This window comes from Typopeltis vanoorti, chromosome 2, assembly GCF_054136105.1.
Source record: "Typopeltis vanoorti isolate ZY-2024b chromosome 2, IOZ_Tvanoo_1.0, whole genome shotgun sequence".
Classification (NCBI taxonomy): domain Eukaryota; kingdom Metazoa; phylum Arthropoda; class Arachnida; order Uropygi; family Thelyphonidae; genus Typopeltis; species Typopeltis vanoorti.
The window spans coordinates 118761466-118780577 of record NC_143550.1 but is presented as its reverse complement, the minus strand read 5'-3'; the positions used below and the strand labels follow the sequence as shown (position 1 = coordinate 118780577).

Sequence of the window (19112 nt, the reverse complement as noted above, 5' to 3'; positions counted from 1 at the left end):
GCTTCCTTGGTGATGTGAGTGATAAACTTTGCTCCAATACAGCTCAACTTTTCATGCTCCAATAACCTTAGTATATATGAAGATAAGTTTTAGTTTATTCTTTAATCTTTGGTGGTCTTGAACACACTATTTTATTATTATAGATACAGATGATGTGTACATAAATTTGCTAGAAGTAGTAAAACAGAAGTCTATGCTTCAAGAAGACAACAAATACTGGTGTGCTTCTTGTTTTCATTATACTGAGGCCAATCAAAACCAAAAAATTTTGAAAGCTCCACCTATTCTTGTGCTTTATGTATCTTGCTTCTTTAGCACCAGGTGAGTTACATGATTTGTTTGGAAGTTTTGGAAAGTAGTTTGGCAGAAATAATTCATTATGTGTTACTAGGTTACTTGCTCTTAGAATTTGACATTTTCCTGAAAATAACTCTTTCATTTGAAGTTTAAGAATGTAATATAATAGGAATAGGATATGATAGTATATATTTTTTTCATTCATATATATCCACTCTATATATATAAAAAGATAAGCCAAAATTTGAAACGTTTTTATGTCACGTTTTTTATCTCTTCATTGTTTTGAGCCGGGTTAAGCTGATAAGCCGAAATTTGTTGAAATGTTTCACGTCCAACAATTTGTTGGACGTTTCAAAACAATGGAGAACCGGCTTACCAGCCCAGAACTCAGAGGCAGAGCCCCCCCCCAGTATGCATATATATAAATATATATATATATATATATATATATATATATATATATATTTCAACTTCATATGGAAGTTTCAGTTAATCTTACTTGAATTCAAGTTTTAGTTTTTTCATCAGTTCCTACATGTCAGTGGTGTACTTTTGAAATAAAATGAAAAATTTCGTTTGACCAATATAAACATCTGTTATGCTGCTGAACTCTAACCAGCCAGTGATTGAAGGTATAAAACGAACAAATAAACATGCACATAGTTATGCAAACTTGAATTACATAATTGGTATGATAATCTGAGGTCAGGAACAGCTACTCAGCATGATAAAACACAGTGCTCATTTTGTGGGATGTTTTATGCAAAATCTCAACTACCACTCTGGAGTGGTAGTTGAGATTTTGAAACTTTCTTCAAGTAACTTTCAGGTCTACTGCAATTAGAATGGCAGTTCTTCAGTTGAAAATGACCTACCATCTAAAGACAACATCCATGCCTCAGTAGAATTTGAATATATAGCATTGCAGATTCTAGGATGGAAATGCTATTCCTCCAGCCATCTAAGCTGACAGTATATATTTGCCAGCAGACATTCATTATATTATATAAATAGAAATAAAGCTTTTTTTTTTTTTTTTTTTTAATTTTAATAATGTTATACAGGGTGTTCGGGATAAATTTGACAGTTTCGTAAGGAAAAAGAAAATCTTCTTTGTATCTATTAAATTTAATGAATTGACAAAAAAACATTACAGGCAGAGTTAATTACAATACTATCAACAAGATTTACTCAAAATAACCACCATTAGCATCGATCACAGCTTCAATTCTGCTTCGGAACCTCGAACAAGCTGATGCTACAGTCTCCCTGGGAAGGGCCGCAAAAACTGTTTTAATTTTATCCATTAACTGGGCTTTTGTATTACTGGAAGTGCGATTGGTGTCTTTTTCAACTGTGCCCCATACAAAATAATCCATGGGGTTAAGGTCTGGGGAGTTTGGAGGCCAAACATTTGGACTGGTGAAGTCGTAGAAATTTTCAGACAACCATTTTTGACTTTTCCCAGAGGTGTGGCAAGGGGCCGAATCCTGCTGCCATACATACAGCCTACCATTGGCTACCCTTGTTATCCAGGGCTTGACTACAGTTAGCAACTCCACGAACAAAGCCCGAATTCCAATGCCAGGGTTCTTCAACACCTGTTCCTGCAGATTTGCGAGGAATTCTGCTGTACGAACACAATCAGATCGTCTGCTAGGGATCTTTCTTCTTGCTACATCCTCGTAGTCACCATTGCAAGTCTCTAGTTCATGCCTGATTGTTTTTACTGTATTCAGGGAGCATTGGGCAGCAGTCGTAATATCCTTATTTTGATGGCGGGCACGAATCATCATGATACAAGTTATTCTCTTCCATGATTCAGGTGGGTTCCAGCTATCCATCCTTTCTGACATCTTGTATATGAATGAAGAAGGGTCCAAACTTTTAAATGAAGAGAAGTGTGTGTTAATACATGTAACTTACGGAAAAATATAATTAATTATAAATATGTCAAATTTATCCCGAACACGCTGTATATTTCTTCATGTTAAAATCATAATTAAATAAAATATGCCAGGTGGTTAGTGTATCCGCTCTCCAGCCAAAAGGCTGTGGGTTCGAATCCCACCGTGGCATGGATGTTGTGATTGTCTGTAAAAAATACTAGTGGTGGTAGATGGCATTGGTGCTAGATGATGAAGGTAGTTGCGGTTGGTAGAGTGGTGGAGATGGAGAGTTGTAGAGTAGGTGCCCTCCCTCGATGAGTCTTTGGACTCCCTGAGGTGTCACGTAATAATAATAATACAAAACATCGAAGAATCTTGCTGCATTGGATCACTATGCTCTGTGAAATGCGTATGTTGTATGGAATGAGAAAAGCCCACAGATATGTGAGTCATAAGCATAAGACAACACTATTATAATATTTATTAACATAGTAGTGTACAAGACTAATCCTGGTATCAGAAGATTTTATTTTTGTTATTTTTCTCAGTAATTGTTGCTCGGTTATCTTTGTGAGTTTTCAGATATATCCAAATTCATAATCTCCAGATAATCAGACTGATGACATTTGTATTATAGTTTATCAATTTGTTTAATAGTTGTGAAGTTATAAAAAACATGTAATATGTGTAATTAATAGTCAATAAGCTTTTGTCATGTAAAACTTTCATATACCATTACCCTTGATGATGTAAGTCTTACGACATACGAAACTTGTCGGCTTTTTTAATTGTTTATTTTTAATAAACTCTTTATATTACAATGTGGTCTCAATACCGAAAACTGCCTACAGACTGATAACAGTTTTTATATTATTATTTATTGGCAGAGCTCCAGAAATCCACTCACCCACTCGCCAAAGACAAGTGGCGAGTGAATTTTCATCTTCATTCTAAATGCATTAAAAATATATTATTTTCTTAGCATAATTTACAATTTTTTGTTTCATTTTAAAATGTCATTTCATTGATTTATTAATATTTATTAAAGTTTTATTTCCAGAGAATTGGAAATAAAACTTCTAGATGTGAAATCCTTAAATTCAAATACTACAGCATTCCCTTTCAAAGAATCACAAAAACACTTGTAATTTTAGTTGCCAATTTTCTCTTAAAAGTCATAACTCAGCAAATCAGCATCACTTTCTTTGTCTTTTTTATCTTCTTTAAGATTCAAAATCTTATTTTTCTTTCTATATGAAAGACTACAAAAAAAAAAGCAAAGTCATTAAATACTCAACCTGACGTATTTTCTCTCTCCACTCCTCAATAGCTGTTCTATTGTCATTATAATATAACAATGGATAACTTTTCAGCGTTTCTCTTTCTACAGTCACTGCCACTGTAACCCTTAATTTACATGGATTCACTTTTTATACAGTTTTTTTTTTTCTGCCACGGCATACATGTTACGCCACTATCTATGTGCCGTGTGTGTGTGACCATTACATTTCCCAGCACTTCACCCCATATCAGTAAGTTCAAAATTTGTTGCTAATTTGAAGACAGACTTTAAAAATATAGATATGTAATCATCGGTTTGAGACACTGGCAGATCCAAAGACTGAAGAAAAGTCACAACAGTAAAGATACACTGGCACATAAAAAGAGTATGCTGTTATCAATTTGGATACAAAGTTTAAATATCATACAAAAACTTGAGTTTGGTTATAAGATTGTTGACATTGCACATGAATTTAAATTAAATTATCTTATTAATCTTGAAATGATAAAATTAAAGAAGCTGGCAAAAATGTTATTCCCTTCTCAGAAGTATCCTCCATTCTCAGAGTAAAACTATCTGAGAGTTGGAAAATTGTTAATTGCATGAATCAAAGATTTACTGTATATTATCACGTATAATGCGAAAAATTTATGGTAAAAAATAAAAAAATACTACTTAAAGTTAGGGGTTCGCATTATATGCGGATCCTAAAAAATATAACATCTTATTAGACTTGCACACACAATATATACTACCTAATGTCTATGCAACCAAATCTACTTGACCCACTCGCATTCGGTGACCAAGCGCACATTGTATCTGCGCATAAAGCTACTTACATTACTGGCATTATGCGCAGATACGATGCGCTCTCCATTGCCGAATGATAGAGCACAGTTAGGTATATCAGTTTAACCACAGTTCATTTTAAATATTATTCATTAAACAAACCTAGCCTGAAAATGAGCCAACAGAAACGTAAACGTTCATCTTTTGAGGCAGGATTTAAATTGCATGTCGTGCAGTTTGCAGAAGAACATAATAACAGTGTTGCTATGAGAAAATTTGGTGTAGCAGAGAGAGTAATATTAGACTTTGGCGTAAGCAAAAAAGACAATCTTGAAAAAATCCCCAAAATGAAACGTGCCCATCGTGGAGATGTAGCATCCTTTCCAGAATCGAAGAAGAGCTAAATGAATGGATTTTGGTGCAGCGGCAAGATGGCATTATAGTAACAAGAAATGCAATTCATTTTCGAGCTCTACAACTCAAGAATGGTAAATTCAAGGACACACCAGGTATTTCATCTTTTCTTGCTTCGCCTGGGTGGTGCAACAGATTTATGGAACGCAAAGCATTAACATTACAGCACCAAACAAAAATTGCGCAGAAGTTACCAAAGCAGCTTGAAGAAAAAGTGCAGTCCTTCCATAAATTTATCATAAAATTACGGAAGTGTTACGGATATGAACTTTCCCAAATTGGCAGTATGGATGAGACACCCATGTACTTTGATATGCCTGGGAATCGAACAGTAAACTCAGTTGGTGAAAAGGGTGTCTTCATAAAAACAACGGGACATGAAAAAATGCATTTTATCGTTGTTGTAGCATGGTAGACGGAACCAAATTAAAGCCAACAGTGATATTTAAAAGGAAGAAAATTCCGAAGCATATGAAATTTCCACCAGGTGTAATTGTTCGTGCCAATCAGAAAGGTTGGATGGATGAAGAAGGTGTACAATTGTGGCTGGATCAAGTATGGAACATATGTCCAAGTAGCTTGTTACATCAACAAATCATGCTAGTCTGGGATATGTTCCAGGTGCATTTAACAGAGGCAAGCAAAGAGCAAGCATGTGAGCTATGTACAGACCTAGCAGTCATACCAGGTGGTCTAACTTCCGTTTTGCAGCCGCTTGATGTCAGCTTGAATAAGCCATTTAAAGATCACTTACGTGAAAAATGGAGAGAATGGATGTCATCTGGTTTGGTGAAGATGACAAAGGGTGGGAATTTTCAGAAGCCTGAGATCACCCTAGTCACCAGTTGGATTAAAGAAGCATGGGATTCGATACTATCTGAAATGATTCAACACTCATTTCTTAAATGTGGAATAAGTAATTCAATGGATGGATCTAAAGATCACATCATATACGAAAGCGAGGATGACGCCCAACAAATTGGAGAGCATGAAGACGATGATGACAACTGCTACACTGATAACCCAATCCCTGCAGATTAATTTATAAATGAAATGTTTGATGACTCAAAAGCTGAAGAAGAATTTAAAGGATTTTGACATTTTGTTTTAAAATAAATATTTCTTTCGTTAATTCGTATTGTATTTTGACATTTTGTTTCAAAATAAATATTTCTTTCGTTAATTCGTATTGTATTATTTATAATGTTATGGAACAAGATTAACAGATCGCATTATACGTGGACATGGCATTTTAGGGCTAGTTTTCAAACAAAATTTCTAGTTCGCATTATACGCGATAATATACGGTAAATCAAAAATCAATTCCATCACCATGCAAATAATAATAAGACTCTTAGTTTGTAAAAAAATAAGAAAAAATTAATAAAAAAAGCAGTCAAAGGAAATTAAAAAAAAAGTTTCCCCTGTTTAATACAGAAATTTGCTTTACATGGATTTCTTGGAACATATCCTCTGCATAAAAGAGTGGTTATCTGCATATGAAAGACTTTATAAATATCTGCTGTTGAGATCCAAAAATCCCCTTCATTTTTCTCACAGCAGTGTTTTCACTCTACACATGAACCATTACTCATCATGCTTTTGGTTTTCATTTCAGTCATGAAACGAGAAAAGTAAGTGTTGCAGCTTAAGTGCTTTAGTTGAAACAGGTAAATCTCGCACACTTGAAGTGTGCGAGAAAACAATTAAGTTTTTCATATCATGAATACGTTTAAATAATTACAGATATTTGAGGAAAGTTTTCAATATTCAGACCACATTATAATATAAATAAAAGGTTTAATAAAAATAAGCAATTCAAAAACTGACAAGTTTCATAAGTCGTAAGACTTACATCCTCAGGGATACTGGTACATAAAAGTTTTACACAACAAAAGCCTGTTAAAAATTAATTACACATATTAGATGTGTTGGATAACTTCACAACTGTTGAATATAATTGATAAACCGGGATACAAATGGTAAATTTATTACTGTATACATGTTGGAACATTGCTAGTTGTTACTATCATGTTCTGTGGTATCACGCATATTATTGATGAAAGCAGACCATACTTGATGTAAAATTAAACCTTGATTTTTATTGCATTGTGTAGGGATCCTAAGCATTTGCGAAGTTTCTTTAAATTTTCTTGTAAAACAATTACGATCAACATATGTCATATTTGTTTGTTGCCAGAGTACTTGATGGCCAGTAGTAGTTGTGTAGAATGCCAGGCCTTTATCTCTCCTAACCTTCCTGTCTAGCATACATAACAAATGCCACAAGAGCAGTGAATCTTATAGAAGCCTGGTTTTTTCATGGGGTGATGTAGGGGTTTTGTTGGATGTAGGTATCTTGATATTTTTTGTAAAAGTAAAAAAGCCACTTTGTGACATTCTTGATGTAAGGTAGCATGATTGCATTCTTGAAATCTTGTTTAAGTAAGGGAGTTGCAGGAGATGTATTAAGAAATTTTCTGATCATCTTAGGTTCAAAACCATTAAGAGGAGGTTCTATTTCAGGTAGTGCAGTTCTTCATTCCTTTTAATTGACGTACTTGGTATGCCCTGTCTCGCAAAGTTTTAATTATACCGATTTTTTGCAATGGATGGTGGTGTGAAGCGACATTTAAAAATCTTCTCATTATGGTAGGTTTTCTGTATATGGAAAAGGATAACCTTTTTACCTCTTCGTTTACTTTGACGAGGATATCAAAGAACAGTAATTTTTTGTACTATTCTAATTCAAGAGTGAATTTTATACTAGGATGCAAGTTGTTCAGATAATCTTTGAAAGCAATCAGCTCATCCACCATTCCCAACCAAATGACGAAAATATCACTAGACACTGTAAGATAATTCAAACACTGGATGGAAAACACTGTTTTCATAATTCAAGTCAAATATTGGGAACAAAAAGGACTTGCCATGGGTTCCCCCCCTTTTTTTTTTCCAGCCTTAGCCAACCTATTTATGGAAAATTTCGAAACTAATGGATTAAAAACTGGAGCAAATAAAATTGGCACAATTTTATTATTTACTTCTTTATTCAACACTAAACATGAAAATAATCTTGAATGGCAAGCCATATCAAGTAGAGTGATGTAGGAAGATATCAGAATGAGGAATTGGAAAATGAGACTTATTTGTGTCTATGATTGTATATGAAGGATTGTATATGTATAGGAAGAAGTGGAAGAATTTTTTGAGTCATTACAGACGGCAGCTGACGTTAAAGACAATGTAGTCCTTGTTGGTGATCCAAATTACAGAATAGGAAATGAATACCAGACATATAGAAATGTTTTGAGAAAATTTGGAGAAAAGAGCAAAGCTAATAATAATGGTAAGTAAGTGTCTGCTGGTTTTCTGTTCAGAAGATGAACAAGTAATTACTAACACCACATTTAAACATAAAATTGTGCACAAATTCACTTGGAGAAAAGACATCAGAAATAAGAAAAGTCTTATTGTCTTTTTTGTAAATACTTTATGCATCGACCAAGAATTCACTTACGAACAATACACCTCTCTGACACTTCAAGTTCCTTAGTACTGAATGAGAGTTTTTGCTCTCAAGGTTTCTGCCTGGTCTCTGAGGGGAACCATCCAGTTCAAAACAGCTGTCAGGCCAGTGAAACTGTATCATAACGGACCAGTAAAAGTCGAATATATTGATGCTTTGGCATGTGCTCATTTCTTCTATGTGGGCCATGCTAGGACAACTCATGAATGCTGGTGAGTGTATTCCCGTAAGCTCTCTGGTTAAATTTTTTTATGAAATTTTCATAGTTTCTACATTCGCTTTGAAATAATGCTGGATTTAATATCTGCTTGATTTATATACTTTTTTTTTAATTTTTAACATATTAGAGAGTGGGAGTGGCCATTACTTTATAAAATTTTAGTTGAGTTTCTTGTCTTGTTTTTTTTTATTCATTGTCCATTTAATTGTTTCACAGATTTTCTGAAATTTCTGTATTTTATCATCTATATCTTTATCTTTTAGATATGTTATTATGCAGCTTAAATAATTAAACTGTGTCATCTGTTCTATTATTTTATTTTCTATAGCTATATTTGATCTAACATAATTTTGATCTTTAAATGCCATGACTTTTGTTTTGTGAAATTTTTAAATTGTATTGTTGGCTATTTTGTTTAATTCATAAACAGATTTTTGAAGGTAATCTTCATTGTCTTGTAATATAATCTCATCTGCCTACAGCATTGTACTGATAACAGTTCTTCTGGTTAACTGGGTACCTTGTTTTATTGTTGTTTTCCATATTTTAATAATATGATCAATATATATATATATTGAATAGAGTTGGAAACAAGCACCCTGATTTATTTCAATCTCTTCTGTTAATTTATTACCAAATTGTATTTTTGTATACCTTGTCCATTTAATTGTTTCACAGATTTTCTGAAATTTCTGTATTTTATCATCTGTATCTTTATCTTTTAGATATGTTATTATGCAGCTTAAATAATTAAACTGTGTCATCTGTTCTATTATTTTATATAAACTCTGTATAGCTTGTACGAGAGGTAATGGATATCCTTTTTTTTTTTTTTTTCATTATATTTTTGTGTATTTTATCAAAAGCTTTCTTGTAATCTATAAAGGCTATATGGGTCTTTTTTCAATAATTTGTTTTAACACATAAATATTATCTATGCATGATCTTCCATGTCTGAAACCATTTTGTTCTTCTGAGAGTAGATTGTTTGCAATATTTCTAAGTCAAAATTTTACTGTAAATTTTGTAACCTGTGTTTAATAAACTTATTCCTCTGTAATTTCCGCAATCACCTTGGTCTCCTTTCTTAAATATAGATATGACTTTAGCTTTTAGTCAATCTGATGCAACCTCACATTTCCTCCAACAGTTATTTATTAATTTTAAGAATCTGTGATGTAAATATTTGCCATATTTCCAATGCTCTGTATTTATGCTATCTAATCCAGTTGATTTTCTATTTTTTGATTCCTTTATTGCTTCTTTTAGTTCTTCCAATTTTATTAGTTCTATATCAGTACTGATTTCTTGTCAATAGGCAATTAGTAATAACGTAAACTTATTATATAATACGAAAATGGTATTCTTGAGGATATATATATATATATATATCAGGAATTTGATATGTTGGTATATATCCTATACTTAAATTGTAAATCAGCTTCTAGAATTAAAGGAGTACTCGAAAATAGATTGATGTAAAAATCAGATATAATATGGGGGGAGGGAATGTGTTATTTTCATCCACTATCATTCATTGTTTATATGGATCATTATGAAAAACAAAAGAAGACAGTAAACCCCACTATCAAAATCATAGATATTCAACTCAGCTCTTTATGCAGATGATGCTATACTCATGAATAAATCCAGCACAAGCCTTCAGGACTCTAACTAAATAATTACTGTTACAAGTTAGTTAGAAAATCAACAAAATTTATGAAACTACACAGACACACAATATCATCAAATGTTCTTAATGAAGAACTTATGTAATCTGAAATATTTCACTAATCAGTAAGAAATAAATTTAGAAAGTGATAATAGAATAATCAAAGGTATGGTGGGAAGAGTCAGCTGAATAAGTTTATATGGAATAAAAGAGAAATTGGCTGAAACCCTAAACAAGCCATATACAGTAATCCTTCTATTAATGTAGATTAGTCATCATCATCATCAAATTCCTGCCATGTACCCTCAAGGGGTATACAGGATATAATAGTAATACACAAAAAATTTACATCATTACTAACTTCCTATCTACAATTTTCCTCCAAATCAGTCTGTTACTTGTCAAGACTCCAACATTATCAGATCTTATATTTCTGTCGTCTAAGGCACTTTGTACCGTATCAATCTACCTATATCTTGGTCTTCCTCTGGATCGTTTTCCTGGCAGAGAACACTTGTGTTGCTAATCTTTCCTTGCCCATTCTGTTTAAGTGACCATACCACCTGAGATTAGTTCTGCCCTGGATGCTGACAATGTCAAGTTCTTTCCTAATATCCTCGTTTTTAACATGATATTGCCATTGATGCCATCTGTTCACACCTCTAATCTTCCTCAGGACTCTCATATCTGCGGTCAAGTGTTTTACTTCTGACCCAACTCTCAGATCCATAAGTTAAAACTGGTTTGAACACTGTCTTATATACAGCTAATTTAGTGTTCCGACTAATTTCTCTCTTATTCCATATAAATTTACTCAATTGACTTCCTACCATATCAGCTTTATTGATTCTGTTGTTTATTTCTATATTTAATTTACCATCTTCACTAAAAATCGTGCCTTAGTAGCTGAAATGTTTTACTTGTTCCACAGGTTCTCCATTCACAACACAGTTGACATTTTCAATGATTCTGCCTATTTTCATTGTCTTTGTCTCTTTATTGCTGATCTTCATACCATATCTATTACAACAGTTATTCAATTTAGTCAATGAAGCTTGCAGACTTGTAGCGGATTTATTTAGAAGTATAACATCGTCCGCATAAAGCAAAGAGCTGACATTAACATCTCCAATTTTGATATCATGCTTAATACCACTTTCCTTCATAATGTGATTCATATAGATAATGAATAACAGAGGGGATAATGTACATCCTTGTCTCACACTAGATTTAACATTAAACCATCTTCCTGTACTTCCTTCAATTCTAACTGCTGACTTACAACTCAAATATAGACTAAGTATTGCTTGATATAATTCCCCATTGACACCATATAACTGTAGCGTATTGAATAGCTTCTCTCTTGGCACCTTGTCATATTCCTTTTCCAAATCGACAAAACTTAAATAACATAACTTAAATAACAAATATAACAGATCTTTGTTATATTCCCATGATTTCTCCACTATTTGTCGTAAAGTGAAGATCTGATCCTGACAGCCTCTATTTGACCTGAATCCAGCTTGTTCTTCACCAAGCTTGTCTTCCACAATTCTTCTCAACCGTTTCTCAAGTATGCATATATCTTACCAGGAACACTCAGTAGGAAAATACCTCTGTAATTCTCACATTCAGTTTTATTTCCCTTTTTATATATGGGTACTATGAGAGCTCTACTCCAATCATCGGGAATTCATCCCTCTGTCCAAGCATCTGAACTATGCAGTGCACCCACTGTAAGACTTTTATACCACCATACTTCAGCATTTCTGGTCGAATATCATCTACTCCTGCTGCTTTTCCACATTTCAAACCTTTGATGGCTTTTTCTACTTCAAATATGGATATGTATTCCTGACTGCATGCCTGGTTAGTGTTTTTTACCACTGCTTTGTGATCACTGCTTGTTTCATTTAGCAGTTTTTCAAAGTAATTACTCCATACTTCAAGGATATCTTTTTCTCTTGTTTTCATGCCACCTTTATCATCTCTAACTCCTTTTATAACACTCTCTTCTCCATTCCTAAGCTTCTTTAACAACCTCAAGAATATTTTGCCACCTTTGTGATATTTATTTTCTATGTTTTTGCCAAAGTCCTCCCATGACTTTTGTTTAGCTAGTTTTACACAGTGTTTAGCTTTCTTACATTTGTCTCTGTATTCTCTAAGAGCACAAGCTGACTTATTTGCCAGGAACTTTTGTTATGCTTTCTTCTTTTCCTTCACTGCCTCTTTAACTTCCTGTGTCCACCATGGAGTTCTAATTTTTCTATCCTTGCAGACAACTTCACCACATGACTCTCTAGCTGAATCAATCGGTTTTCTTCAAGACTTGCCACTGAATCTCCAAGGTTTGGTTTCTGTTCTTAAATGCTTTCATTTTTTCTTCAATAATCTTTGTGTATTTTATTCTACTGTTCACATCTGAGAGCTGCTCAACTTTTATTCGCTTTAAAACTTTCTTACATGTTATTCTTTTCAATATGAAATTCAATTTTATTCTGCTCAAGACTAAATAGTGATCACTTCCAATTTCAAATCCTCTGTACACTCTGGTGTCCTGCACCAGGGAGAAAACATCACAATAACATAGTCAATGAGACTTTTCTTATTCCTTGCCTCTTCCCTCCATGTGAATTTGTGCACATTTTTATGTTGGAACATAGTGTTAGTAATAACCAGTCCATGTCCTGAGCAGAAATCCAACAAGTATTTGCCATTATTATTAGCTTTGCTCTTTTCTCCAAATTTTCCCAAAATATTTTTGTATGTCTGACAATCACTTTCTATTCTGCTATTTAGATCCTCAACAAGGACCAACTTGTCCTTTTTCATTGTGTCAGTTGCTTTTTCTAAAGCTTCAAAAAATTCCTCCACTTCTACCTTAGTAGAACCTTCTGTGGAACCATAGACACAAATAAGTCTCATTGTCCAGTTCCCCATTCTCATATTTGCCCACATTATTCTACTTGAGACTGCCTGCCATTCAAGAAGATTAGCCTCGTATTTTGTGTTGAATACTATGGCTACTGCTTCTTTTCCTTGATTGTCATTGCCTGAATATAACATTTTGTATTTATTGCTCAGAAAGATCTCACCAGTTTTTGTCTTTTTTGTTTCAGTCACCACTATTATGTCAATCTGGTACTTATCTAATTCCTCAGCTAGCTCCGTTTCTTTGCCATTTCAGGCTTCTTATGTTGATAGTACTAATCTTTACCTCTGGTGATGTTGAGTTGGGATGTGTTTTCAGATTTGTTCCAGTAGCTGACTTTTTGCAGTTCGCCCTGGTTCCCTGGTGAAAATGGGGGCCTTGTTTAACCCGGCGATGCCCCGGCATGAAATTTTGGTTAGTATGCTTCTCAAATTAATACATTCATTGTATAGAATTCATGGAGAAAAAAAACACAAAGAATAATTATTACTTTACTTACAATTAAGAAAATAACCACACATTTCAACCTCTATCAAGGTCATCATCAGTAAAACATATATATGAACAAGTCACAAGCTACAGGACAAAACACATAAGTATACTAAAGTATAACTGCTTTGTTAACTGTGTACACTAACCTGACCTCTAGTGAGAAAAATAAAGAAATAAAATCGATGTTACCAAAAAGTAGTAAGAATATTCTGTTATCGAATAGAAAATGTTTATGAAATCCAGTTTTTGAAAAATATAAGCCAAGTATTGAATAAAAATGCACTTTGAAGCATCTCACCAGGTTAGCTCCATCAAAATTGGTAAGTAAGAAAAGGAAATATACTGATTATTTATCATATGGTTTTATATGCATTAGTGTTCCGAGTCCAAAGTTATAGTGTATAATTTATGGTGATGTTTTGTCAAATAGCATTTCAGATCCTCTTAACATTGGAGCCATACAGAAACTACTCTACCTAATATGCCTGTTGATATATCCATTAAAAATTAATCAAGTGTGAAATTGACATGTTCAGTTTTATATCTAAAGCAGCAAAGTTCATATACTAGCAGAAAAGAGAAGTTGATTTGTCCATGCACCAAGGTATAGTTTAGTGCATGTTGTGGGAAAAACAGAAAAATATCGATATGTACTTTGTCCTGTAATACATTGTTGTGAAGAATTAATGACATGTCTAGAAACTACAGAATAAAAAACAAGAGAATGAAGTGTAGCCTGTTTTAATTCATACAGATTGAATGAATAAATTTATGTTACTAATCTGTCTTGGTAGGTTTACTCATTATGTGGATGAAAATGCATTTAAAGAAAAGCATTGCTTTGTCACATATTGAGAAAACACACTAAAAGGAATTTATAGAGTAAGGTGCTACAGAATTTTTCAATACATTACTGGATTGGAGAGAACAAGAGGTCACTCACCTCTGGAAGTTGTTATCAAGAGCATAAGACTTGATTTTTTGCTTGAAGAGTAATGAATAAGTGGAAAAGGTTGCCAGAGGTGTTTATGAGTGCTTTGTTTGTGAATAAATTTAAAGAGCAGTGTGATAGTCGTGGTTACTGTAGATCTCCATGGAGATGAATACCATTTAATATTTTGAAGAAGTAGAAAGGGATAGATTTCACTTCTGAAATACAGATGAGGACTCATTAGTGACTAGGAAGTATAATGGATTTGCAGCCTGATCAAAAAGTCACTTTCAAACATTTCTTTGATGTGCTATCACATCAGTAGACAAGGACCACACAGTAAAATGTATGGCTGTAGAACTTTGGGTGGGGATAATGTTGGACAATAGCTGTAAAAATAGAGAATTTCCTAAAATTGTGGCATTCAGGCTGAAGAATATTACTAGTGAAGAAATGGATATTGTACAATTTTCTCTCTTGCTCTAAAGTTGCATAATGGAAAATAACCAGCCTGGCTGGCCGAGTAGTTAGCATATCCGCTCTCCAGCCAAAAGCCTGAGGGTTCGAATCCCACTGTGGGCATGGATGTTTGTGATTGTGAAAATAGCAGTGGTGGTGGTAATGGGAGGTAGATGGCGTTGGCATGGTTGGAGACAGAGGTGTAAGTAGGTGCCCTCCCTCGATGAGCCCCCTTGAACTCCCTGGAGGTGTCACGTAATTATAATAATAATAATAAAAATCATACTCTGTAGTCTTGTTTATTTAATAGACAATTTTTCAATGATCTTAACAGTTTTCACCATGCAAATGTTAAATCAATTTTGATAAAAAATGTTGCAATACTGGGAAAGGTGCCTCTAAAGTGTTTCATTATTATGCTGTATAACTTTCTAGCTGAAAATATCTGATAGCAGGAGTCCAAGTTCCTTTGATGAAATTAATTTCTTGCTTCAGGTATTGAGCATGAATGAAAATGTGTAATTGCATACTACAAAGTGATGTCAGAAATATATTCATCATATTTTAGTTAAGTACAGTCAGTCCTCAACTTTTGATGGGGTTCCGTTCCAACAATCCTGTTAAGTCGAAAAGGGTTGCAAGTCAAAAAGCACTATATGAACCCTAAGGATATATTAACAATTAACATGCCTGAATGCTAAAATATTTGTTTTGTTATATTTTTCACTGATTTGACTCTTTGCTTTATAGAGAAATAGTACAATGTACAACATAAAAGTTCTTTGCACAGTACTGTACTGTAATAAATAATGAAACAGTGTGTGCAGTGTTCTATGCACTGACAGTAAAATAGTCAGCCGGAAACACATGAAGCAAGAGTAATTGTTTCAAGCTACTGCTTTATTAATTGGATGATTCATCGGAGGAGGCAAGGGAGAATTAGTTCAACAACAACAGACTTTTTAATTCAGAAAGCGTAACGAAGCATTCTGAGGTTATGCATCTGATCATTCTGTGGTTGATCAGATGCATAACATGAGGAAGATCTGGGCTCATCTTCGAGAGTAAGCTACAGCACAAGTAGGCTTTGTTAAAAATTTCTACATTACATCCAACTTAATCTGCATAGTTTGCCTTTTCATTTCTACGTAAATTTCTGTGTAGCAAGCATGTGTCATTCTATCTACTTTGCTAAATCTTTCTGCCAAGTTTTTTAAAGGACAAACATTCTTGGGCATTCTTTTCATATTCTTCTGGTTTTTTTTTTCCCTCTCTTCATCCTCTTCTGCAACTTTATATGCTTCTATCTCTATAAACTCTATATATTAATTGTCAAACTCCAATTCCAAATCTTCTGCTAGCAGTACTATATTGTCACCAATCTCTTGTAAGGATTTGTCTTTGTTTGAATCCTATGAATATATGAACATAGATTTTCAGCAGCTTCTTCCAAAAGTCATTCATATACTCTGCTCTCATTTCCACTCTATGCTGCACTGCATTCTTTGTACAGTGCAAGATAGTATATTCCTCCCAAAAGTCTCTGAGAATTTTCTCACCTTCAGTAACAGAAGTAGCCTGAGCAGAAAGACTTCTTAAATAATATGTCTTGAAGCTAGCAATACCACACTGGTCCATGAGTTGCAGGAGTGAAGTGATATTGGGTGAACATATTAATGGAATGGCCATCATAAGTCGAGGACTGACTGCATGGCCATTCATGCATGAAGAACAGAATACTCTTTCTTTTGCTAGTAGGAATAACAGTTGCAGTGTTATTCTCTTCAGCATTATTTGTGTTGGGGAATACATTTTACTCATATGCACATCCAATATGCTACTGCTTAAGGCGTATATGGTATTTGGAATTATTATAAAATGGATTATATATATGAAATTATTATAAAATGAAGAAATATTTGTCAAGAGGAATATAGAGGAACATAAACATACTTTGTAGTGAACATTTCAAATTGTTTCATTGTGTTATTGTAACACAACAATGAAATAATTTGAGCAAACTACTCAGATTCTGGATACTGTTTGTTTAAATAACTATTAGGAATATCATAATTTTTGTGATTATCAGACCTTTTTTTTTTGTAAGAGTCATAGATGATTTCATTAATTTGTAACTTTCTTTCAACAGTGCTGATGCCCAGGCTTGTAAAACACAGAAGAAAGTCAACATTCCTTTTGAACTTCCTGTCACTGAACAGTGTGATGAATGCCCTGATAATATAAAAGAATGTAAATATAGTCTATATGCTGCAATATTTCACATGGGAGTATCCATGTCATCTGGTCATTATGTTACATTTATTCATTTATCCCCAGAGCACTTTAACTCTGAAAGTGCTGCTGCAAATATATATAGTGACAAATTATGTACAAAAGAAAATATTGAAAAAAGTAACAACCAGAATTTGCCTGGAGCCTCAGTGAATGTCAATGAAGACTTGAGCAGAAATGTTAAGTCTGATGTTCATCTGTTGGATTCTACCATGGAATCATGCCAATCTAATAACTCTTGTTGTAATCCAAAAATTTCATTTAATATCGAATCATACTTAAAAGATTATACAAAAGGTATGTGGATATTGCTGGACGATGACAAAATGATTCCAATCAATATGAATAATGTATATCCTAATTTACCATATTCACAATATTTGAGCTTGTCTTCAACACCATATCTTCTTTTTTACAAAAGAGAACCAGAAATATCTTTAACTGAATAAAAAAAAAAAGAAAAAAAAAGGAACCTGTATATATACTAAAAACTATTTATTTATAAATTAATTTAATGTATTATTTCTCGAATTATATGGCTTTGTTTGTGATATCTTGTTTGTAGTTAATAAATGAATTTTTGATCCCACTGAGTCCAATATTATATTAATTGATTTATTATATCAAAGACTATTCTCCTTCACTTGTCTTGCACACCTTTAATAAAGGCATACATGTATCTGTATCATCTGGTCATCATAATCCTCTCAGGTTTATTCGTAAGTCCTTCAGCTCTGAGAGTACCTCAAATGTATTCATGGTGTTAAAGATAATAAATATTCAATCACACTTAGAAATGCTATAAACACGAAGAGCAAGGTAGATATATTTATTCTGGCTGGGTCCACTCATTCAATATAAGTAATGTAACAATCCTACTGAGGATAATGCTTGTCATAGCAATATGATCTAAAAGCAGAAGTGGAGTGGGGGAATAAATTGGATATATAAGGTTATCCTTTAAATTAAAGATACCAAAGAAGGTTGAAGTAATGCATAAGTCATATTTTCTTATACCAGTTGCCAAAAGGTGTCGCACCTTATTATTAAATTACTCTGGATTAGAGAAAGGTTGTTAGAAGTTTTTTTCACTTGGTTATACTATAAATTAAAGATAGCAAGAAATTATATACTTGGTTTAATTCTTTATCCAAGTGTAAGCAAACAAAGTTTGCACCTGAAGTATTTTCAGGACCATGACAACTCATGGTAAAGGTGAAGAGACCTCAGTAAAGGTCGAAACCGGTCTGGGTGACCCTTCCCATAATGCATAGCATTATACATGTCTGCAAGGAGATGTGCTTTGCATTATGGGATACTAAGGCAAGTGATGTGAAGTCATGTCACCTTTACTACGAGTTGCCCCAGTCCTGAGAATACTAAAGGTGCAAACTTTGTTTGCTTACAATTGAATAAAGGATTAAACCAAGTATATAATTTCTTGGTATCTTTAAGGGCGCTAGAGTCGCTGGAGAACGTGGCTGGGAATTTGAGCTGTGCTGAAAAAAGTGCTTTTTTAATCGATGAATAGTTTAACTTCTGTCGAGATTTGTGCTACCTTGTTTTTCTGGAATATGAGTGTCCTTCAGTGGTTGTTTTTGAAGTTAGTTGTTGTCAGAAAAGAAAACGAAGATAACATAAGTTTTCATTATTTAGTTTTATTTTATGTATATTTAGTATACTTAAATGTTTTGTTTGTATGCATTTGTACTTATATAGTTATACTCCCTTATACTTATTTAGCATTTAGTTGTAATAGTTCCTTGGCACTATTTTGAATAATGCCATCAGCGGCAGTTAAAATTGCAAATGGTGTATCACCAAGTCCTCCCCCATTTAAGGACTCCGTTTTGCATGATATCATACGGGATTTTGTAGCATGCGGGACTTGTGGAATGTATGTGTCCT

General features: G+C 33.5%; 1 protein-coding gene across 2 annotated transcripts in view; it reads left to right on the top strand.

Annotated features, from left to right (window-relative positions):
* The window catches only part of LOC150109375 (ubiquitin carboxyl-terminal hydrolase 46-like), a 111370-nt gene extending 93573 nt beyond the window's left edge, over window positions 1-17797 (top strand). For both annotated transcript variants that reach the window (XM_090407786.1, XM_090407779.1), the window contains exons 6-7: window positions 144-321; window positions 17062-17797. In XM_090407786.1, the coding sequence (XP_090263912.1) occupies window positions 144-321; window positions 17062-17653 (770 nt within the window). In that variant the 3' untranslated portion in view covers window positions 17654-17797. The remainder of the gene's footprint in view (window positions 1-143; window positions 322-17061) is intronic.
* Window positions 17798-19112: the final 1315 nt, after the last annotated feature.